At 32.9% G+C, this 25,328-nt stretch overlaps 3 protein-coding genes and 2 pseudogenes across 3 annotated transcripts; 2 read left to right on the forward strand and 3 right to left on the reverse strand.

Moving 5' to 3' along the window:
- Window positions 1-2,694: 2,694 nt before the first annotated feature.
- LOC106398865 (F-box protein At2g14710-like) lies at window positions 2,695-5,414 on the forward strand. The gene has a single exon (XM_022700729.2). It carries the CDS (start codon window positions 2,719-2,721, stop codon window positions 3,823-3,825), a length of 1,107 nt encoding a protein of 368 aa, XP_022556450.1. The 5' UTR covers window positions 2,695-2,718; the 3' UTR covers window positions 3,826-5,414.
- A 3,772-nt stretch (window positions 5,415-9,186) lies between these two features.
- On the reverse strand, window positions 9,187-10,403 carry LOC106383926 (annotated as a pseudogene).
- A 4,567-nt stretch (window positions 10,404-14,970) lies between these two features.
- Window positions 14,971-16,455, forward strand: LOC106387816 (annotated as a pseudogene).
- Window positions 16,456-16,604: 149 nt separating this feature from the next.
- LOC106385416 (fra a 1-associated protein) lies at window positions 16,605-17,493 on the reverse strand. Its single transcript, XM_013825336.3, has 2 exons — window positions 17,216-17,493; window positions 16,605-17,068 (listed from the first exon to the last, which is right to left on the reverse strand). Exons 1-2 carry the CDS (start codon window positions 17,422-17,424, stop codon window positions 16,711-16,713), a joined length of 567 nt encoding a protein of 188 aa, XP_013680790.1. The 5' UTR covers window positions 17,425-17,493; the 3' UTR covers window positions 16,605-16,710.
- A 1,625-nt stretch (window positions 17,494-19,118) lies between these two features.
- LOC106385564 (RING-H2 finger protein ATL70-like) lies at window positions 19,119-20,307 on the reverse strand. The gene has a single exon (XM_013825474.3). It carries the CDS (start codon window positions 19,911-19,913, stop codon window positions 19,389-19,391), a length of 525 nt encoding a protein of 174 aa, XP_013680928.2. The 5' UTR covers window positions 19,914-20,307; the 3' UTR covers window positions 19,119-19,388.
- Window positions 20,308-25,328: the final 5,021 nt, after the last annotated feature.

The raw sequence follows: 25,328 nt of genomic DNA on the forward strand, positions 1-25,328 counted from the left end.
TCTGTGCAACGTCAGCTTCAAGATTATTTCGAAGATCCTAGCCAAGCGGTTGAAGAAGACTCTAAGCTCGGTAATTTCAGACACCCAAGCGGCGTTCATTGAAGGGAGGTTAATCTCAGATAATATTCTGGTGGCACATGAGCTTCTTCATGCTTTGAGCTCCAGGAACAAATGTGCAAAAGAATTCATTGCTGTAAAGACAGATATCTCCAAGGCATACGACCGGGTGGAATGGTCATTCTTACGCAAGACGATGAGGGCGCTGGGGTATTCAGATAAATGGTGCAATCTCATAATGAAATGTGTAACATCAGTCAGGTACCAGGTCTTAATTAACGGTGCACCATACGGAGAGGTGGTTCCTTCAAGAGGACTGAGGCAGGGAGACCCCCTGTCTCCTTACTTATTTGTGATCTGCACTGAGATCTTGGTACAAATGATGAAAAAGGCTGAAACGGAAAGGAAGTTGACGGGACTCAAAGTTGCACGGGGGCCCCTGCAGTGACTCATCTACTCTATGCTGATGACAGTATGTTCTACTGTAAAGGAACAGACGAGGAGCTTCAGGTGTTGAATGACATTATACAAAGATATAGTCTGGTCTCAGGGCAGAGAGTGAATCTCCAGAAGTCAAGTGTTTCCTTCGGAAAATTAATCCCATCGCAGAGACGAGAAGCAATTAAAGGATTGCTGGGAATTGAGCAGACAGGAGGAGAGGGGATATATCTAGGGCTACCAGAGTTGTTTGGCGGCTCTAAGGTATCAATCCTCAGCTATCTTAAGGAGAGGATGAGTCAAAGAGTTCAAGGATGGCAAACCAGATTTCTATCACCCAGCGGGAAAGAAGTACTTCTCAAAGTAGTCGCAATGGCTCTACCTACTTATACTATGTCCTGCTTCCTGCTCCCCAAGACGGTATGCAGAAAGATCGCATCAATCATGTCAGATTTCTGGTGGAAAAACAAGGAGGATTCTCGAGGTATGCATTGGAAGAGTTGGGATCAGCTAACTAAATCAAAGGATTTGGGAGGGCTTGGTTTTAAGGATATAGAGGCTTTCAATCTTGCCTTATTAGGGAAGCAACTTTGTAGACTGATCACAAACAAATCGAGTCTGCTGGCCCGGATCTACAAAAGCCGGTATTATTCAAAGACATACCCGTTAAATGCTGAGTTGGGATCGAGGCCTTCGTACGCATGGAGAAGCATACACTCGGCTCAGAAATTGATCAAACAGGGAGCGAGATCGATCATTGGCAATGGCAGAAACACAGGGATCTGGACAGAGCAATGGTTGGGAGCCAAACCAGCAAGGGCAGTGAGAGCTATAAACGTCCTAACGGAGCAACAACAACAGACTCTGCCTGTAATCAGTAAGGTGAGCGAGCTACTACAAAATCAAGGGAAAGAGTGGAATTTACAGCTCCTTGATAGTCTCTTCCCCGAGGAGGAACAACAGTGGATCAGACGCATCAGACCTTGCGGAGAGAAGAGTGACGATAAGTATAGATGGGAGTATACAAAAACTGGCCATTACACTGTAAAATCAGGGTACTGGGTGCTGCAAAATATACTGAAAGGAGATGAAGATCGAGCTCAAGTGCTACAACCGAGCCTGGAACCCTTGTTCCAGATGATATGGAAGTTAGAAACAAGCCCAAAGATCAAACGTTTTCTATGGCGTTGCCTCAGTGACTCTCTACCGGTGGCTAAGAGTCTGGCGTATAGACACATATCCAAAGATGCAACCTGTCTTCGATGTGCAGCAGGGTCTGAATCAGTGAATCATGTTCTATTCCAATGTCCCTATGCAAGATTAATTTGGGCTCTGTCTCCAATCCCTGCTCCTCCAGAAGGTATTGCCACTGACTCATTCTACTCTAATATCCATCATGTACTCAGCGCCCAAATGAAGTATCCAAAGGAAGAAATTCCAATGGAGTTAGTGCCTTGGATTTTGTGGAGACTATGGAAGAACAGGAATGAGTTTCAGTTTAAAGGGAGGGATTATGATGCAGTTAGTACTCTAAATAAGGCTAGAGAAGATGCAGAGGATTGGAAGAGAGGTAATGAGGTGGAATTGTAAGAGATTAAGAAAAGTACCCCCACGGGACATTGTCATAAATGGAAACCTCCACCAGCCACATGGGTGAAATGTAACTCCGATGGGTCTTGGAAAAAAGACAGAGACCAAAATGGAGTTGGCTGGGTGAGTAGGGATCAAAATGGCAGGCTGATGTGGGCTGGAGCTAAGGCAATTCAGCATGTGGGATCAGCTATAGAGTGTGAAGCAGAAGCGATTAGATGGGCAGTAGCAACCTTATCTGGCTTTGGGTATAGGAGGGTGATATTTGAATCGGATTCATTGACACTTTGCAGGGTGATCCGAGAAGAAGAAGAAGTTTGGCCTCTCCTATCACCAATTCTGCAGAGTATTACACACATGCTGAAGTCTAATCCAGAATTTAGAGTGGAGTATGGTCCAAGAGAGGGTAATAAGGTGGCTGACAGAATAGCAAAGGAGTCTTCTTCTTCTATGAATCATGTTCCCAAGTTATATTCTGTAATACCTATGTGGTTGAAAGATGTAGTAGAGGCTGATATGCCTATGGAGTTTGTAAACAGTTGGTAAATGTTAAGTTTGAAGTTGAGTTTAAAAAAAAAAAAAAACTAATAAAAAAAGATATTGAAATCAAACATAGAAAAACACACGTCGGAGATGGCGGCGCATGAGGACCAGCTGCCATGGGAGTTAATTGAAGAGATACTCTCCCGTGTCTCTCCAAAATATCTTGTCCCCTTTAGAGTTGTTTGCAAACGATGGAAGGCTATCTTGGACGACAAGACGTTCATCAACAACCACAAGGAGACGTTTCGATTCATCCTAGCAACGAAATCAAAGATTTATTCGGTAAGCATGGATCCCAAGATACTGGTGCGTGAGTTATCGTTGGATATTCCTGGTTTAGAAGCTCAGAAACCTAAAAAGTTGGTTAGTTGCGACGAGTTCTTGATATGTAGCATGGATAAAGGAGCAGCAGTTTGTAACCCGTGGTTGAAACAAACTACATGGATTAGTGAACCTAGCTTTCGCTTCTATGGCATAGGTCATCGTGATAGTAATAATAGAAGTGAGGAAAGTGTTTACAAAACTATTTGGAATTCAACTACCGGGTGGAAAATCCATGACCTTGCCTCAGGTACGTGGATAGACATGGGGTCAGAATCCAGTGATAGTAATCAGGGTAAGAAAGGACCTAAAATGCATTCTACAAGTGGTGTATTTTTGAATGGAACTTTGTTTTGGATTGTTACTTCTGACGAGACAGCTTTCTTGTATTGTATACTCCTCGATTTTCCGACTGAAGGATTCTACCTATATTGTGAGCTACCATTTGGTATGAGCCATGCTCTTGATGCTCTAGTCCTTAGGTTATTTAATGGAGATCGATTTTCGGTGTTAAAGCAGTGCTATGTAACAAAAAAGATTGAGATTTGGGTGACCAAGAACAAGGTTAACGTTGAGGATGGTAGAGATGTGGTTTGGATGAATTTCATGACTTTTTCAATTCCTAACTTTCCCGGTTTAGTGCCGTTCGCCTACCCTCAGCAGCCAAGTTACTTCATCCACAAGAATGAAAGGCTTGTCGTGTGTTTTTGCGATGAATCAGGCAAGGCTTGGATTTATGTTATGGCAGAAAATAAGTTGATCGACAAAGTCAAAATAGAGTCCGTGGTTGATCCTTGGCCTTTGCATTGCACTTATTTTCCCAACTTGGTCTCGGTTCCTCAAGGTCTAAGAGATGAAGTAAAATCAGAAGTTTAATATTATTACGTGTATTTTCTTCTTTGTGTTGTCCTTTGTTTCACCAAGAGATTTGCTCAGTATCCTTTGGTTTTGCTTTTATTTTGGAGAATAACTTATCTAGTTTTTTTCAGAGCAAGTTAGTTAAAGACTTAAGCGTTCGACAGGCTCAAATTAACTTGTGGTCTAGTCATATATTTCAAAATTAATTAACTTCTGGTACTATTGATTATTTCCCCCTTCATAAAATGCAATTCTTTATGATCAAATTAACAAAGAAGTCGGATTATGCTAGCAGCAGTGACATTATCAACATACAGGGTTTTTGAAATAACATCTTTATAGTTATAAAACCTAGTATTTCAAAATTTAACTTTTGTTTTGGAGCAGCTTCATTATTCTTATTCCTAGCTTGAGTCTCAAGGCACAAAGGCAAGATAGCCTAAATGGCTAAATGTATTGAAAGCATCAACACCCTATCCCTTCTACTACAACTTTTATATATATAAAAACGCAGCTTTCATTTTTGGCTCTATAACCTTTTTAACATATAATAAATACAAAAAAGAACCTACACAATTATTTGTCTTTCCACCCATCACAACTTGTGTTCCTCGTCTCCTTGTTCTGTTCTCCCATTCAACTTGTAGCAGCTCTTTGGTAGCTTCCTACAGTCTTACAGTAAAACAAATGTTATATATTATAACTTTGAAATATGGAAAACACTAGAGATCTTATCATTAGTGGATACATTTACAAAGAGGCTACAAGTTAAGAATATGTAAAAATAAGTGAATGCATCACATTTACTTACATTCTTCACCATCAGTTTTGAATACCCTTCATACTTCTTCAGCAGCAACAATGTATTTCACTCCAACTTTATTACACTTTTGCTGATGAATCTAAACGATCACTTGCTTCATCATCTATAGATGTTCTAGTCTTACAATCTCCTATACGAATTCATCATAGTCTAATGTGCCTTCCAAGTGATCAGTCTAAAGTGACCACATGATGATCGATCAGTTTGTAAGAAAAACTATGAAGCTATAATCACTTAATCTACATGTTGAGACATTATTGTCTGCTTACTGGTGTTTGCATAGAGTTGTCAAGATTTGTGTTGAATCTTTCAAGAATGCTTTTGAGTTATTTGTAAGTTACTCGTCCGCTCTTCTTACCGTCTATAATCTTGAAGGTTCTCTAAGCCCGTGAATCTCTTCGTCTAAAAGTCTTTCTACAATCACCTGCGAGGAAAAGCACCAATCGGATATTCTCTCATCAGAACCATAAGTACCCTTAAAGCCATATTCTTGAGCTTGTCTGTTTGTGAAAACTTCTTCAAGCGACTCAACACAGTTGTATCTAGCAGTGTATCTTGTGGACTTCGGACTTCCTTCATCCCTAATCCATGGATGGCCTGTAAGAAATAAAAACCAAGATTAAGAAGGTTCCATGTCTGCTTAGACAATATATTAAAGCTTCATGATTCTAGAGACCTACACAAAGCTTGTCGAGCAGTCAGTCTTTGGTTGGGGGTTTCTTTCAAGCATCTTTCTGATTAATTCCTTTACGCTGTCAGAAACTTGTGGCCAGGGATCTGATGACAAATCAAGCTTATCCTTCAGATACTCATTGAAGATTTCTTTTTCCATCTATACTATTAAAGCAGGATCCTATTGTCCTTTTTACCTTAACATGTCTCTTTCTTTACTAACATTGCATGTTTCATTAAGGGCAATCAAGTAATATTAATAACACATCTATATTGGGTCAATTTTTTTGGATCCAGCCCACATCAGATCTCTCTTGGGTCATTTGGGCCAATTAAGAAATCAGATCCAATTCTCACATTTTTTTTTCCTTCGGACCATTGAGTCCAAGTTCAAATAATTTTTTTTTCAACTATTCTTAATTATTATTTTTTTCTTTTCTTAATATAATTTAAGCATTCATAAAAAAAATTGAATTTTTTCATTGAAAAGTATAAATCTTTTTTAAAAGTATATAATTTTTTTTAAATATTAACCACATAATAAAATTAATTTATCAAAGTTATACCAACTTAATTTATTAAAGAAATAAAGTTTAATTTTTTAAACATAAATAGTCATTTAAAATGAAATACGATAAATAAAGATAAAAAGTTTAAGTCTTTTATAAAATAAAACACAAATATATGAAAATATGACATTTACTAAATATTTGTCAATTGAAAAAATAATAATAATAAACCCGCGCTTTGAAAGCGCGGGTCAAAATCTAGTTTCTGCTTAAATTAGTAACACACATGAGAACACCTTCCAAAAACATATAAAAGTTTTGATAAAGGTACACCTTTATATAACAAATTAGTAATATTACGATCGATGTTTGGATATTGGACTAAAGTTGGCCTTTGGAAATAGGTAGATATTTGGGCAACGTCGAGAAATTAGTGTTAGACATGAATGAATTTGGCTTCTCTACTTTATATAAAAGGAAAATTTAGAATGGGTATTTGACAATGAACTGGGGCAAATGAAGACAATTTTATTTTGGGCTGTAATATTTAAAACGTAATTTTTAATTATTGAAAATAAAATAGATATTTAATTGGCACAATCTGATTAGTTGATTATCCACGCTAATGTAAAACAAAATGTTATGTATATACATACGACAATTTCAAATAATCGACTCAGAATCTTGATACATCAGATATACTTCAAATATAAACGAAACTAATATAAATGGGAAGTCCACATGATAGTAGAAAATTGGTTCAGAAACGAAAAGAGATTATATTTCAAATTCAAAATCACATATAACAGTGAAGCAAAGGAATAAAACACATAAACGAAAGAAAATAAATATTTCAAATTAAAAAAATCAAATAACATTGATAAGCAAAGGAGTAAAGACAAAAGGCTGGTTGGTTCATTCAAAAGCCCATATGTTCTCCTTGCGAACCCTTTCTTCTTCCTCGGGTGTTAGATCATTCTTGACGTTGAAGGTTTCACGAAGTTTATCTATAATTTTACCTTCAATAAGGCCAGCGACTTTTTGAAAAGCAAGATCAATCAAGCTTGGGATGCCAAAGTAATCCGCAGCATTAATGAGATCGAAGAATGTCAACTGATTGACTTTCATTAACTTAGCGTCCAAAGTCCTCACATTCTCTTTGATAGTCTCGTCCAATGAATATTTAGCTTCAACATGTTTCTCGCAATACTCGATCACTTTCCCGATGATTTTTCATGTAACATTTATTTACATAGTGCAATCAATTGGAAAAATTGCAATTTTTTTTTTGGAAACTCTCCTCGATTTGAATGCAACATGTTTGTTAACCACGATTGGTGTACTACGGTTAGAGATAAACAACTAACTTTCGTTGTCATCATTATTTGTTGTTGTGGCCAGAGAGATTTTGTTTGAGTTAATCACCTTGTTGGGTTGTCAGTGATCAGCTATTGGAGTTCCTTCTCTAGATCAGGAAAAATGGTCTTGGATGCTTCAGATATAGTTTCCAAACTGACAGATACAAATGACCGTTTGTACACTAGTGCGTACCAGATCAGTGCATTTTTCTTATCTAAACATCCAATGTGTCAACGTGATGACGAAGATGAATGTCCAGAAGCAATTTTGGTTTGAGACTTTCTAGATACGCCATACATGGTTGAAAGCGGTTGCAGCAAGCAAAGGCTAAGAATTAGATTCATTGTTGTAAATAATAAGGATTTGGAAGAAAACATTGTAAACCTTCATTACACGATACATGATAGAGTTTAATGTAACTAGCACACATTTTAGATGACAAGAATAAACAGTGGAACAAAGTTTAGTTGATTAACATATGGACCTAGACTAGGTGAAAGAACTTCATAAAATTATTTTACCAAACGCTAGCATCTTGAAAAAAAAATGTAGATAAGTTTCCTAATTTCATAAACTAGATCCAAAAACTTATGGAGATTGGCATTGTCGATGACATTTTCCTGTCATCACATTAGAATACATCGTCATAGGCTAAAAAACAAACAACAAAAGAGGCTAAGAAAGATTAAACACAAAAACAAAGAAATAAAAATGATAAATGCTTTTAATTCCAATTGATTAAACTTGAAAGGGCGCATAGTTCTCCATAATTGGCAACATCTTTAGGAGCAATCACCTCATTATAAGAACTTCCAAGTTCTGGATCAACTTAATTAAACTGCACAAGACAAATATGCAAGCTCAAAGGGTCAGATTCTAGATACAATAGGATAAGAAATAGATCTGTAAACACATATATGTACTTTTAGAGCAGCGAGTTTGTAATGTTTGAGCTTCAAATGAGCAAATCCCAATGCACATATTGGAACCGTTGGCAACGCGAATAAAGTCAGAGGTATCTAAAATCTTAACAGTCTTTTCCACAAAGCTAATAACAAGATCATACTGTCTCATCTCCATGCTAACAAAAACCTCGCTCATACATGCACAAAGATTTCACTCTGAGAGGTCTTGAATTTAATTATCATGTTATAGCAATTCAGAGCATCGCTCATGGAACCAAACTCATAAAAGTGATGTCCAAGTTCCTGCCAACGAGCTGCAGGTGGAATCAATAAATATTCAAGCTAATCAACAATAAGACAATCTAGACACACACAAAGAAAATACAACTTATAAAATCTAAGCACCTAATCGAGAAATATCAAAATCCGAACTCAATAAACAACAAATGAAATTAGGTCAAAACTCAATTGCCTAAAGCCAACGGAGATCGCTCTGTAGGGATAGTATCTTCTTTTTAAAATTAATCACTATCAACGGCTTCAATCCAGGCCAAATCTAACATGTAGTCGCTCCCAAGCTTATATTTACATCGTTCGCCCACATCTCTGAACAACAGTACATTATTACCCTTTTTTATCTCATAATAAGGCATCTTAAGGGCTTGAATCTGACAGCTCTCTTGGTCCAAGTGCTTAGCGATGAAGAGAAGTCGAATTATCTTCGTCCGACCTTTATACCTCGCTGCGTAAGCCTCAATGCTAAGCGGTTCACCAGATGTCTTGTCGCTGCACACACCCATCCTGATATCTTTCTTTCTTTTTCTTCTTAATTAGGTTTCATTATTAGTATCACTAAGTTATATATTTCAAAATTAATAATTTTTGGAACTCTTGATTATTATCCCCTTTCATAAAATGTAATATTTTATGACCAAATTAACAAATAAGTCGGATTATGCTTCATCAAATTGTTTTATAGCAGCAGTAACATTATCAACATATAGGGTTTATGAAATAACATCTTTAAAGTAAAGTCTAGTTTTCAAAATTTACTTTTCATTTTGGAGCAGATTCGTTATTCTTATTCCTAGCTTGACTCTCAAGGTACAAAGGCATGAATAGGCTAAACTTATTGAAAGCATTAACATCACCTGAGATTTATAGGTGTCTCCTTATCCCTTCTACTACAACTTTTTTACTATTGGAACTCTTGATTATTATCATCAAAACCACCTAAATAAAAATCAAAACCTTGTTGTATTATGGTACCCTTAAAGCCATCTGGCCAATAATCTGATGGCAAATCAAGCTCACCCTCCAGAGCCTAATTGAAGATTTCTTCTTCCATTACTGCTTAAAGTAGTAACACACATGAGTACACCTTCCAAATATAGAAGCTGTGATCAAAGTAACAATCATACCTCCCCAAAAAGGAGCTGAACCAGACAGTAGCATGTAAACCATCACACTTGCGCTACAAATATCTGCTTCAGTACTGTAATCCTTGTTCAGAACTTCAGGTGCAATGTACTGTGGACTTCCAACCACATCAGTAAAGTTCTCACCTTTGAGACAACAATCTGCATTAAAGAAAACAAAGCAGAGCAGAGAAAAACAAATATGTTTGTGTAAGAAACATACTAGGCTTGACGAACATAGATCATTTACGAATAAAAAGTTTTCAGGTTTAAGATCTCTATGAATCACACCTAGAGAGTGGCAATTAAGTCTGGACCACACCAAGTATGGCCTTAGCCAAATAAGCAGCTTTTCTCTCAGAGTAATATTCTCTCTCCACTATCCTAGCGAAAAGCTCACCTCCTCTGCACAGATCCATCACCATGTGATCAGCTACCGAGTCCTCATAAGCTCCTTTGATGGAGATCACGTTTGGTGATGTTTCATTATCTCAGTCTATCTTCTCACATCTCCCAGTCTTCTTCAGTCTCTAGCTTCCTCTTCGGGATTGACTTACACGCATACTCGATCCATGTTCCTCTCTCTGTACACATAAACGTCAATCCCAAACTGCATGTGACCTAACTTCCTCCCCAAGTTATTCTGCCTGCAATCATGGCTGCTCGCTCGCTTTTTCTTCTCTTCTTCTTCTTCTTCTTCACTCTTGTTTTTTTTTCTTGTTCCAGATGAGCATGGTGATCTGAGTTTGTAACACTTGTATTCGCGAGCAATAGGGATAGTGGTCTCCGTTACAGCGAACCAAGTAGCCCCCAAGACATACCTGTCGTGTGCGGACCCCACTCTTCCGTCTATTATTGCTGACGTGTCATGAAGGTTTTCACATGATTGGTTTTCGTTATCAGGCCCCATCCTCGGCGAGTTCTTGTTTTACCATAAAGACTGTTCCACGTAACTAGTGAGCTATGATTTCCAGTTCCACCGTCAGATCTTGTGGGACCCTTCTTTCGAAGATTTTGATCCCAGATAAGGATCTCTAGTGTTTTCACTTTTAACCCTCTTCTAAAACTTGGAACTCAGATCACCATGCTCACCTTGTACTAATAATTTGATAAAAAATTTAACCTAATTGATATAAAATTGAAGTATAATAAATTCATCATAGTTTCTCCTAAAACATATCAACAACTCAAATTTAAAAGTATCTCAATTTTTAATCCAACCTTTAAAGGCGCCTAATTGCTTTAAATTTGGATGCAAAATTACATACTAAAATTTTCATTTCATTTCATTTTATTATATTTTATATTTTTATATTTTTGATTCATGTTTTTAAGCCACATGTAATATTTTATTTAAATTTGAAGAGAGATGCCAAATTATGTATCAAAAGTTTCATTTTATTTTTTATTATATTCATAAATGTTTTAATTTAATTTTATTTTAAATTTGTGAATAAAATTTAGAAATTTATACTTAAATATCAAATATATTCAGCATATTTTATTATATAAAGCTTGGTTCTTCAAAGTTGCTAATTAACATGATTGCGACATGTGTCAATTAATTTATTAAGATTGTGGCATGTGTCAAAAATATGTTACAATTCTCTTTTATTAGGATTTAAAAAGATTTAGAAAAATAAAATTATTATATTTTTTTTGGTTCTTCAAAGTTGCTAATTAACATGATTGCGACATGTGTTAATTAATTTATTAAGATTGTGGCATGTGTCAAAAATATGTTACAATTCTCATTTATTAGGATTTAAAAAGATTTAGAAAAAAAATTATTATATTTTTTTTGGTTCTTCAAAGTTGTTAATTAACATGATTGCGACATGTGTCAATTAATTTATTAAGATTGTGGCATGTGTCAAAAATATGTTACAATTCTCTTTTATTAGGATTTAAAAAGATTTAGAAAAAGAAAATTATTATTACATTTTTTTGGACACTAGAGAAGGAAAATTATTACAAAAATATAGTTTATTATATAAAGCTTGGTTCTTCAAAGTTGCTAATTAACACGATTGCGACATGTGTCAATAATTTATTAAAATTGTGACATGTGTCAAAAATATGTTACAATTCTCTTTTATTAGGATTTAAAAAGATTTAGAAAAAGAAAATTATTATTACATTTTTTTGGACACTAGAAAAGAAAAATTATTACAAAAATATAGTTTATTATTCTTTTTAGAAGTTAAGAAAATGAAAATTACTATTACATAGCCTTTTACAATTATATTTGTATGGCTCTTTTTATAATATTTTAAAAATATTTGATAGTAAATTAAATTTTTGAAAATTCTATAAACAAAGAATAATTGTAAAAAGCTATTTGAAAGTATTTTTTTTCTTTTTAAAATATTTTGTATATTTTCATCTTTAAAGATACTAAAGAAAGATATTATAAGATAAAATACTAAGTTTTTTTAAAAAAAAATTAAATAAAAACGAATTATAAAAACCTACAAGTACAAGAAATTATTTAATAAAAATCAAATAGAAAAACTAACTATAAAATAAGTGATATTCTTTTTTAAAAAACCTAAGTAAAAAAAATGTGAAAGTACTCTTATTATTTTCATATAAATAACTAACTTTCCTTTTTAACTGATAAATGTATGCTACAAAAATATATACCAAAATAAATATTATTTTCACATCTATATTTAGGTTTAAAGTTCTTCATATTATTTTTTAACAAAATAGTATTGACAATAAAAATATTATCTGAGTATTTTCTTTTAATTTCTCTAAACAACTCAATTTTTTTATCATCCTTTTTACATCTTATTACACTAACACAAGTTTTTTATTATTATTATTATGTTTTTATCGTACATAAGTATGTGTAAATATGAGAAATATATGTTTGTATGTATAAGACATAATATAATTAACTAAAAATAATTTTTTTTATTGAGAAAACGAATTTTGAAAATAGCAACTTTTAAAAATAGTTAATATTTGCTGGAAATAATTCTTTGATAGTATTTTTATTTTCTAAATCCTAGAAAAAATAATTATAAAAGATTATGTAGTTTTAATTTTATTTTCTAACACACTAAAACTGTAAAAAAAATATTTGATAGTTCTTTTTCTTTTAAAAGAAAATTCTAAACAAAAGAGATTTGTATCATATTTTTTAATTTCTAACCATAAGAGAATTGTAAGAAGTTATTTGATAGTATAGAAAATTGATGATGAACATGATACTAAAAATTATTTAATTAAAAATGAAGTGTAAAAATAGTATTAATATAAACCGTAAAAATAATAATTTAAAATTATTTAATAATAACTAGAAATAATTATTTGATAGCAATAAGATTTTTCTGAAATTCAAAACATAAGATAATTGTAAAAGTTTATATGATAATAATTTTCCTTTTCTATAATCCTAAACAAAAATATAAAAAAGTATTTGATAGTTTTTCTTTTTTTAATTTTAAATAAAAACAAGATTTAGAAATTATTTTTTTCCTTTTTAAAAAAGCCTAAAAAAAGTAAACATACATACTTAATAGTATATAAAAAAAAAGATTTTGATAACGAGTATGATGTTAAAGCTATTAAATTAAAAAAAAAAAATCAAAACTTAGGATGTTGTCGTGATTGGTATTTATGTGTTTGGTTATACGAAAATCAAACACATGTTTGATATGCATTAGTTTATAATTCATTTAAATTAAAATGTTATTATGAAAATATATCATTAATAAATAATGAATCAAGAAAATTATTTAACATCAGGTAAGTTTAATAAAACATTAAATTAGTACATAAGAAAGTGTATAATGTTGTCATTGCTTCTTGGCCTTATTTAACTTCTAAATTCCTTTTTATTTCATTATAATTATTATTTTGGGTTGGATCCGGTTTAAATTTTTACGTTTGGATGTTTTTTCTAGCTCTAACAAATATTAACTGAAACTTATGTGTGTAAACGAGTTCTTAACTATAAAATAAATTTCACATAACATATGAAAAAACAATTTTAAAAAAAAAATTAATTTTTTTTATTAAATTAAAATATCAAATAAAGCCTGTTGCAACGCACGGGTCCCAATCTAGTAAATAAATAAACTTGAGTTTATTAGATTTTGAGGCGTACGGTAATGCAATACTATAATTTTAAATAATTTATACTATCTATTTTTATTAAAAAATAATCATTATAAACAATTATGTGATCTAATATAATCATATATGAAATTTATTTATGTTTAAATACTTTATAACAAAATTTGAAAATTTATATAAATAGAGTTATATGAAAGTCAATATAGGAAATTCAAATATTAAATATATTGATCTGATTTTTTGTCAAAATAAATAAATATTTAAATATTGTTTTAATAGTTTTATACATTAAAATTTATATAATAATAATTTGAATATAAATTTCATTTCATTTTTTTAGAAGGTAAAATTTTATAAAAACTTAAAACTGAGTAGTTTTATGTATGTATTTACTTACATTTAATTGTATAGTTATAAAATTACTGTGCATTAATTGATACAATTTTAATTATGATTTAATTTAAGAATATAGTATAATTATTTTAATATAATATATTTATTTAAATATATAAATAATATTATTATTTAAATATATAAATACTATGAAAAATATTTATTACAATTATTTAAACTATTAATTATTCCTAAATTGTGGAGAAACGGACAAACAAAAAATATTTATAAAAAATATATTTTAAAATAATAATAATAATAAATAAGACAAATATTAAATATTTATGTGGATTGTACATGTAATTATCATAATCTCTTCATAACTTTTTATTATTAAATTATATAAGTATTACAAAATTATTTTTAAAAATTATTAGGACTACTGATTAATCCGGAAAATCATGGTTAAGCTGAAAAGTAAGCAAATCCACATCTCAAATAATAATATAGATTAAAATTATTTTTAATTAATTATTTCAAAACATTTGACTAAATGATAATATCTTAAGCATATATTTTTAATTTAAGTATAAACATATTTTCTATATTTACTGTACAAAATCTAATAAAAGTCTTTTTACTCTATATTTTATACAAATAATAAAATTAATTCATAAAGAATAAAATCATATACAAAGAAGACAATAAAATATATACCATGATTTTGAAGTGTGGATCTGAACCTAGTCTATCTTTTTCTAAAACATCCTTCTAGTTTTTTTTTGACGTCCTTCTAGTCTATCTTATTAAAACATAAACAGCATATGAAATTAATTTTTATTTGAGATTTTATTTACAATTTGTGCCATTAAATCTTTATAATTTTAGATATTCATTAATGATATAAAAAAATATCAAATCAACTTCTATTTAATTGATTAAAGTCTTTTTATTAATTCATAATATATTTCTATATGTTTCTCTTTTTTTGTCAACATATTTTTCTCATTTATTCATCAAACTGATTGTTTTGTAAAATCTCAGGAATATAAAGATGTATGTGTATATATATAGTACTATCATTTTGTGAAAACCATAGTGAGGAAAACAGAATGGATTCAATTAAAAATTTAAAGGAGATAGCCGCATACGAGAATCTTCTATGGGAGCTGACTGAAGAGATACTCTCTCGTGTCTCTCCAAAATCTCTTGTGCGCTTCAGAGTTGTTTGCAAACGATGGAAAGCTACTTTGGACGACAAGACTTTCATATACAAGCACAAGGAGACGTTTCGATTCATCCTAACAACAAAATCAAAGATTTATTCTGTAAGCGTGGATCCCAAGATAGTTGTGCGTGAGTTAACATTGGATATTCCCGGTTTAGAATCTCAAAACCCTAAAAAGGTGGTTAACTACGACGAGTTCTTGATATGTAGCATGGATAAAGGAGCAGCAGTTTGTAACCCGTGGTTAAAACAAAGTACATGGATTAGCGAACCTAGCTTTACCTTCTATGGCATAGGTCGTCTTGATAGCAATGGTGGAAGTGAGGAAAGTGTTTACAAAACTATTTGGGGTTCAGATACCGGGTGGAAAATCCATGACCTTGCCTCCAAATGGCGTCTTGTTGAATGGAACTTTGTTTTGGATTATTTTTGCTGATCCCTTGTACATCCTATGTACCTTTCAATTTTCGAGCGAAGAATTCTATGGATATTGTAAGCTACCGAGTGGAATCCATCCTAGCGATGTTCTTGTTATTAACGTCTTTAAAGGAGATCGGTTTTCGGTGTTAAAGCAGTGTCACATAACAAAGAAGATTGAGATTTGGGTGACCAAAAACAAGGTTAACGTTGAGAATGGTAAAGATGTGGTTTGGATGAATTTCATGACTTTTTCAATACCTAACTTTCCCGTTTTGGTACAGACCTCCTACTGGCAGAAGCCGAGTTACTTCATCGACAGCAATGAAAGGGTTGTAGTGTGTTCTTGCGATGGAACTGGCAAGGCTTGGATCTATGTTATGGGGGGAGACAAGTTGATCAGCAAAGTCCACTTAGATTCTGTGGTTGATCCTTGGCCTTTGCATTGCACTTATTTTCCCAGCTTGGTCCCGGTTCCTCGAGGCCAAAGAGATGGAGCAGAATCAGAAGTTTAATTTTATCAAGTGTTTTCTAATTGTGTGTTTCTTCTTTGTTGCAATTAGAGATTTTGCTAAGTTTCATTTATGTTTTGCTTTTCTTTTGGAGAAATAACTTCTTTTAGTTCTTTTTTTAGAGCAAGTTAGTTTAAGGCTTAAGCATTTGACAGGCTTTTCGTTAATAAAATTTATCTCTAATGATTCTCTCCATACAAACCCAAAACCTAACAGTACAACTCTGTGAGGCTGTGTAAAAATATCAATTGTCCAGTGTCTGTATGCATACATATCCAAAAACAGTTCGGTCCTTTGAAAACCGTAACCAAGCTTTTCATACAAAATAAGGTTAGATTTCGGGTCTTTAATTCTACTCCATAACTCATACAATCATACGTTGACCATTTAAAAAAAAAATCAAATTACCACTTGATGAAAACTAGAATGTAGATAAATTTTTCAGACTAAGGGGAAGGTAATAAATATGTTTTTGGTTGGTATGATAAAAAAGAAAACAAAAGTAATGATAAGAGAATTAGAGAATAACCACTATGCAAAAACATGGACGCGTCTAACATTAATAGCAGTGTCATATTACATACTTGAAAGTTATATTATGCCAAAGAAAAGAACAAGAAGAAGAAGAAGACCATGACTCAAACGTCCTTGGCCAAGCCCGAGAGATCAATTTCTCCAGAGGAGAAAGGCTGTCTAGTGGCGGCATTTTCGTCGTCTATCTTCGGATGGTCTTGAATGGGTATCTCTCTCACGGTGGCTGAGTCATAATCCCCCATGATGTCAAACAAGCTGCTCTTCATCTCTTCAGCTGCTTCAAAGAAACTCTTCATCCCGCTAAAGAAATGGCGCTCGATGTCGTCTAAGTCGCTTCGGAGTCCCGGGAAGTTTAAGGGGTTTTCCTCAAACTGATTTGGGGGAGAAGATCCACCACGCACCATCTGGTCTGTGACATCCTCTTCCGTGTGCTCTGTGGTGGATTGAACGACTTCAGAGGGCCTTAAAACGAGATACAGAACATAGAGAGTGAGAATCAAAATCAGTTTAGTGATCACAAAAGGAGAAATGAAAGGTAACAAACTGATAGTATTTGATTACTCACTCCAATAGTCAAATTTTCACATAGGAAGATGAGAAACCACTTACTTGCCAAAACAGTGGCGGAGGATCTCCTCGGTTTTGTCGCACTTCCTGACGAACTTCCCAGGCTCCACCTCCTCCGTCTTGCACTTCGATCTCACCACCGTCGTGGTGGAGCAATTGCCGTCGGCGGCGGAACCTCGTGGCGGTTGATCGGTGATATCATTACCGGCGGCGTCCGAAACGGATGAATCGTCTCTCCAGACCCAACCCATACCTAACTATCGATGATTTCTTTGTTTCTGGATTCTTCCTCAAGCAAAAATAAAAATCGAAGTCTCTGCTTTGTTTGTTTGTTTTTTATACTCACGCTTTTTTTTTCTTTTCTTAAAAGTTAAAACCGACTAGTACTAGACCAGACAGTCAGACACGTATGAGTTATTTGTCTAACATGTAATAATTTTATAAATGAATGCTCAATAAATTAATAAATCAATAAATTTGTTTCAAGTTTAAATTAGATTAGTTTACGGCAAAAAATATTAAATTAATTTTAATTTTAAAACAATTCAACCAAACAATAAAGATAATAAATTGAGAAACAAATACAAAGGACTTTGAAAAATACCATTATATGTAGAAAGAATTCAATGGTTATGAAAACCGAAAGTGGAGTAATTTAACAATTATAAAATCCATAAGGTGGAGTAATTCAATAGATTATGAAATCCGAAAGTGGAACAATTCAATGTGTACCCGGCCTTGTCACTTGAGTCTTGATCGAAGTTACATCCTTTTGAAAGTTCTCTTTTGTTTTAAAATATCTATAATAGAATGCAGGAAGGTCTTCAACATTTACTGTTTGCTACCGATTATTTTGATTTGGTGCAAATGGTATCCACACATTCAGAGTGTCATGTTTTCTCGACACACTAAGACGAAGATCGTGTACATCATGAGCTTAATGCTAAAAAAAACATTTACATCTGCCTCGTGTAGTTAGTTATTGTTTAGTTTACCTATTGGTAAATTTGGGAAGTTAAAATCAAAGGGTCCATTCTATAACAGTATATGTATTCTCCCGAGACTAACTGGATAGGATATATCAAGAAAAAAGATACTCCTTCTGTTTCATATTAAGTGTCGTTTTAGAGAATTTTTTTCGTTACAAAATAAGTGTCGTTTTCGATTTTCAATGCAAAATTTATTTTTTTATTGGTTGAAATATGGTTAGGTGTATAGGTAATAGTGTTTTTATAGAAAATGTATAAAATTAATTGTTTTTTTAATTCGTGAATCGAAACCTAAAACTGTTTATAATAAAACAGAGGGGAGTATACAAGTAAACGGCAGCGGCTGACAAAAAAAAAAAAAAAAAGTAAATGGCAGCTGCATGTGCATCTTTTCCAAATGCTAAGGCGTATATGATTAGGTGTGAAAAATCTTATTATATTAGCTTACAAAATGCTTTTGAAGTCTATTTCTCTTCTTAATTAATAGCTACACAATTCAAATTTAAAAACTATGGATATATATATGTGTAAAATGAATATGGTGTGATATTTTTTTTATCTTTCGAATAGTAAAATATAATAAAGGGCAGTTTGGTAGTCAACTCATTTTATCATCTGCTTTTTCAAAAAAAAAAAAAAAAAAAACTCATTTTATCATCTTTAACCTACTTAGTTTAAGCCAGTTGGGATTCGATAGAAAATTCGTTTTCGAGTGTTTTGTTTATTTCTCTTGGTCAATGTTTTATATCTGTTTACTTACACCCTCTTAAAAGTTTTCTCAGATCATATATTATTCTGGCTGATGTTCACCAAACAAGACAAAGACCCTGCTAAAATATCTACTTTTATTTGATTCTATGTTCTCGTAATTTTCTATTGTATTGACGTCTCAAATATTTCTATTCAAATGATCGATCTTTCAGAGCCCAAAAGTTCAATACAAGCGAAGAATGAAGAAACATATTTCAAAACGACTTTCATTATTCTTTCATGGCATAGAATTCAACTTGTTTACCAAATAAAACAAAAACCAAAGCAGCCTATCCAACAAAATTGTAAAATTACCCTTAGTTTTCTTCCTTTTACAAATCTTTGGTTTCAAAGAATATATACGATGATCAAATTAGTGAACAAAAATGAAAACTTTACAAGGAAATAAAGAAAAATTCAAGAAGATATATATATATCATGAACACTACTTTTGGCTTCGGAGTATAATAAAATAATCATGACATCCTGGTGGTGGCGACGGAGGAGGCTAAGGGAACAATCTCGGCGAGGGGAGTGGGGAGAGGAGTAGGAAGCGGCGAAGTCCTGCAGACAGGACACGTAGGATTGAGTCTAAGCCACGTGTCGATACATTTGAGGTGGAAGAGGTGTTTGCAATCTGGTAGTTGCCGCAGCAGATGATTCCCCTTGTAGTCTCCTAAGCAAATGGGACAACACGACGACGTGGAGCTTCTCTTCGCTTCCGAGTAGAGGATCTTCGGGTAGCTTTGAATGGTGTCCTCGTCCAGACCTGGGACAACGTCAATGATGACATGGTGGTGGTGATGGACATGTGTTGAATCTTGATCTGTTTCTGAAGAGTGCTGGTTACGTGCGCAGAAGTAAGAGGCGAGGGTGATGGTTGTGATGAGGAGAAGCACTCCGATGGAGACTCCAATCCCGTATCTGAATCCTCCTGTATCGTCAGGACCGAGCAGGCCGTTGTAATCCGGCGTCGGCGGCGGCGGTTGGAAGGCGTTCATGGCGGCTGCGGTTTGATGGGTTTTAGAGGAGGAAGAAGAGAATTTATAGAGAGGTTTTGGTCAGCTATTTAATTATAAGACATGGAAACCGAAGCATATTGGGGTTATTAAAAGTCAACACTAAGAGAAAGAGGTAGGAGATGCATGTGAATGAAGATAAGAAAGCTTGTCAAAGCAAAAAGCATGGTGTGACTTTTGGTTTTATAGTAATTAATCTATATATGAAAATTGCTAATATTGTAATTGTATAAGCATAGACTCATTGATTCGATCGTTGTTTTGGTCATTATAAGATTTTGACCTAAATGAGATGAAGTTTCTAGGTTTCTTACTCGTTTTATAAATACCTTTACGAAGAAAAGTTAGATGGATTTTTTTTTTGATTTTTAAGTAGACAATCAAAATAACAACATATTAAAACAAACAACTAAAGTTGATCATTATATTTAGAGAAATATATACACTTTAAGTGATCGAAAAACCAATTAACACACATATATATATATATATATATATACTAACTAACTTCTTAATATAGAATCATATTTCAATCTAACAATTTCAAATGATGAGTGGTTTTTCTAAGAGATTATGGAATTAAGAGTAATCTCATTGAATTTTCTTTTATGTGTGCTTCTCTCAATTTAAATATATCAAAACATTTAATTTGAAATATTTTAATTTTGACTGAGATTTTCAACATTTGAGATGCCTATTTAGTTTTATAGATATATTTTTTCGTGAGAAATTTCTCCCAATCTGAAATTTCGAAAACATTTGTATTATATAAACAAAAGACATTTAACTCCCGGCTATGATAATCATCGTTGACCAAAAAAACTATGATAACCATCTTCTATCTTGCACTTCACGGCCAGGTTAGTTACTACACCAGTCGCACCCAATGCTCTGGAGAGTTGTAATATTAAATATAGTTAATGCGTCATTGCCTGCATGATGTTTATTTAATATACACTTAGGACTGCATCCGTACTAAAACACAAGTCACTTAACCACTAAAAATTTTACACATGTCAAAGTTTTATAATTTTTTTTGAAAAATCTAACTATTGAAAATTTATGTTTTCATCTCTTATTTTTCTGCGACTCCAAATCTCCAACCACATAATAACTTCCTATTTTTTCGAATAAGTTTCATCCCACGTTTCAGTTAACTTCTTCTTTATTAAACTGTTTTTTCTCTGGTGTTAAAAAAAAAACCGTTGTATTCTCTATATAATTTGCACTCATTCTGTTTTACTTTTATCTATCACCATAAAAATCTTATCACTGTTCATTCTAAAAAACTAAACACTGATCAATGGTTTTCGGAGATACTCCGATGTACATTACTTGAGGTGCAGATACTTTTTTTTTGTAACAGAAAGAGAGAGAATTGATATAATAGTTATTTAGCAAAAGAGTAAGTGATAAAGTTCTGTATCAGCATTTAATTATCTTTTGTTGTGCAGTTTTGAATTTCTTTAGGTTTTTTTTTTACAGAGGACCAAAGCTGCTCGATCTGAAACATAGATCGACAAGTGAGATTAAAGTTGGTAAGTGTAGAAGAGTGAGATGATGAGAAGAAGAGACTTCAAACTTTAAACTTACAAAGAGATCAAATCCATGAGTGAGATTAAAGTTGACGCAGTTGAAGAAGAATGAAAGAGAATGGAGACTCTAACTTACCAGGAGATTCTCAGCCCACATTGCTGCTCATATTTTGATTAATAGGTCAGATGCAAAACTTTTAACCACTCAAATGAGTATATAACAAAAAATTGACCAATATTTTTTTGCTCATTAAACAATAACTAATGGTAAAAACATTTTATGCTTGACAAAGTTTTAAATATCTAATATAGCAAGCATACTATTTTGTCAGATAATCTATCATAATTTCATTGTTTTTGTATTTTGATACAAATTTATATTTATGGAAGATTTATTACAAGTCAAATACAAAGAAAACTGAATGAATAAAATATATAAATTGACTAAATATCATGTGTTGGTTCATTATTATGTGTTGGTACATATCTTAAGTTTTAAAACATAAAATGCTTATGACTATATATCCATATATATATATATCTATTTAAAATAATATCAGAAATATTATTTTACCATTTCTAACAACTTTGTTTGTGAGAGTTATAAAGTTAGAGTTTTGTTATCAAATAATTTAAAATATAGTTGTTTTGACCGGGAGTAATACCAATTATTTATCTTCATTATAGTTAATTCTCAAAACTCCACGATCCCTAATTCCTTAAAAGTGAGACAACTTAATCCCTAAAAAAGTTAAAAAGCTCTGATCCCTGCTAATGTCTATGTGGTGTTAGAACATAATAGGATATGTAGGAGTCAATTTATGAGGTGTTCATATATTTTAACCCAAAAATTTAGTTTTAATAGGTGTTAAACTTATATATATATATATATATATAAACTAACTATTTTCCCATACGTAGTACGGGCCGAACACTAGTACACTTATAAACAGATATGTTTGAAGTGTAATAAAGACAAAACGTATAAATTTAAACGACTGTATAATACATAATAAGGAGCTTGTTATAAGCTAGTTGCTCAGCAACCGGCCATCACGAATGTAGATACTTTACGCATAACACCAACAAAAATTATTGGAATATCATAACATTATGTTCAAAGACTTTAGAACATCTCTACTCATAGTATCTTAATAGATTTTTGAAAATATAATAAAAACAAAAATCTCTACTATATAAAAGCAACTAATTTGAAGCTTTTTTAGGCATGCCACGTAGGACAAAATATTTAGAACCAATCATTTTGCCATATCATCGTGGATGTTGAGCTGCTGGACCTCAGACGAATACGATATACAGCCCATTTGCAAAGATTGTCGGCTTTAGTGGCCCAAAATATCTACCTAACTTATCACCACCTAGATCATGACTTCTTCACTTCGTTTTCTTTATTTTGACCGGAGAATATCAATCGTCATCATCTCCTACGATTCTCAACTTCAACGGTTGTGTCTCATAAATACGGCTCTTAATACTCAATTCATTATTTCAACAACCCGAGAAGCATGCAACTTTTGCGATTCCCTCAGCTTCACAGCTTATATATCAGCTACGAAGATGCCGAAATCCACCGGCAAGGCCCTTATCGATCAGTTCTTCGACCACGTTGCCCATGGCTTGGGAGAGGCAGAGCTGTGACTTCGTTAATTCATATCTAAGAAGCACGAAAGGGGCAATCTAATTGGCCTTGAGATGAACAGGGATAAAACGAATAGTTTCTTCTTTAAGATTTAGTTCCAGTTACTCATATCATGTGAAATCAACTCTGTAAACCAATAATTTTTTTTCTGTAAGATTCAAGTCTCCAGAAGGAAGAAGGCGAGAAGTGGTTGTTTACTCTCATCAGTTCGCCTGCTCCGAGGATATCTCCCCTAACGTTGCTGCACTGAAAGGTTTGTTTTCTCCAGGCTGGACAGAGAAGCACACGCAAAAGGAGCGAATATCATTCAAGTAATTCTTGCTCTTAAATGTTTTCTTCTCAGATTTAGTTCAGATTGTGACCACTTGACTCAAGTCTTGATATGATACTCTATATGGAAACAAATAGAGTGATGTTTTGTATTGATATATGTTGTCCTCTCCTGACTATTTGAAGTAGTACATAATAATTAGCGTGGTGGAGCCACGAGCCACATGAACTCACGTATATCTCCATTTACTTTCCATGAGTTAACAATGCATTATTTTTTTGAGTGATATTACTTCTCTCAAGCACAATGAGAGGACTGCTTTCAACGACCCATGCTTTACAAGGGTCATCCTACCATTGAAAAGTGACATTTTTTTTGTCAATGGTGCCCCTTTGATATTTAAGTTGTGGGGTTTTTACTTTCATCAAAATGTATCTGTTATATAGTGCTTTAATGGTTGGATAAGGGTTACTAACACAGGATGCAAAAGCTAGCAAAGGAGCTCAGTGTAGTGGTACCGGTTAGTTTCTTTGAGGAGGCAAATAATGCACATTACAACTCAAATGCCATTAACAACATCCTTCCCTCTCAAGTTTGCTAACTCTGGTACTGTCTTAAATATTATATGTTCTCTTCCCCTTTTAGAGAGTAAGAAAAAAAGAGTTTGTTTTTTTGGTATGTGCAGGTTACGATTGAGAAGATTCAAGGAGGCAATGATTTAAGATAAAATAGCTTCTATATCAATCACCTGTAGTGGATGTTGTTGTACGGCTTCAATCCTCTTAACAGATTCTTTACCAGAATATTCAGAGGCAAATAAAGATCAAACAGTTTCCAAGGAGGAGCTTCAGAAGCATACCGAGCAATGATGATTTAGAAAGATGATCAAGATGTAAGGTTCTTGGTCTCAAAGTCTATAAAAAAAGTTGTATTGATCTTTTGTGTTTGAGTTGTTCTTTACAGGAAATGAGCTTAAATGTTAACACTGCTAATAATATTGGTCTAGGAGGTTCATTTTACTCCATCAGCGAATCAGATTGGATCGTAATGCGCACTCGCCTCGATGACGCAACTCAGTTCCTGCAACAAAGTAGGGGCATTGAGACGGGGTGAAACATGGACTCCACTTCTGAATACGTTCTGCAGCAGCAAGCTAGAGCTAGAGCAGATGTACAAAGTTCAAATGCAATTCTATGAAGTTTCAAAGCTTATGAAAGTTTTCTCCGAAGTAGTGAGATCTCCCTATATACTTCTAGTTGCACTAATAGACTAGAAAAAGTGCATACAGATTTTTGTCTATTGGTCCTCAGGTCAAATAACTTTGAAATGTTTCTCTATGTTGTTTCATCAGATTAAAAGGTTACTGTTAAGACAATAATATATATTCGCTGAGGCTACAAAAAATGACTACACTCAGTGAATTAATTGTATTCGACTGGCTCTTTAACCATTATCCATAGAATTGTTTTATTGTTACAAATTTAAGATTTGAGTTTCTCCTGTAAACAGGAATAACCACCTTGTGAGATATTTTTATATGTTGGAGAGAATCTTAATCCTTGAAAAGTCAAGTTAGAAGCTCGAAGCTGTCATTATAACAATGGTTTTGCACAATTTGTTACAAAAGATCATACAACACTGTAAATAACACTTCTAAAAATTGAAATATAATTAATTTAAAATATACAAGCTTCACGTAGTGCGGAAGAAAATTTCATTTGTTTGATGCTTATATATATCTTAGAAATACAATAACTCAAACGCAGTATAAAAACCTAAAATTAAAGTAAAGAGGGACGGACATATTACATAACATGAATGATCTGACGAATCATTTTAGACAAATTACATAACATGACTGATCAGAAATGTTAGATCGCCTTGATAATAAGAATTAATCCAAAAAGATAAAGGTAAAAACAAAAATCTAA

Source organism: Brassica napus, chromosome C3 (assembly GCF_020379485.1).
Source record: "Brassica napus cultivar Da-Ae chromosome C3, Da-Ae, whole genome shotgun sequence".
In the NCBI taxonomy this organism is placed as follows: Eukaryota; Viridiplantae; Streptophyta; class Magnoliopsida; order Brassicales; family Brassicaceae; genus Brassica; species Brassica napus.

Coding starts and splice junctions, on each gene's coding strand:
- LOC106398865 (XM_022700729.2), top strand. CDS start 2,719: ATGGCGGCGCATGAGGACCAGCTGCCATGGGAGTTAATTGAAGAGATA.
- LOC106385416 (XM_013825336.3), bottom strand. CDS start 17,424: ATGGGTTGGGTCTGGAGAGACGATTCATCCGTTTCGGACGCCGCCGGT. Junction 17,069..17,215: donor CTCCGCCACTGTTTTGGCAA/GTAAGTGGTTTC, acceptor TCTCGTTTTAAG/GCCCTCTGAAGTCGTTCAAT.
- LOC106385564 (XM_013825474.3), bottom strand. CDS start 19,913: ATGAACGCCTTCCAACCGCCGCCGCCGACGCCGGATTACAACGGCCTG.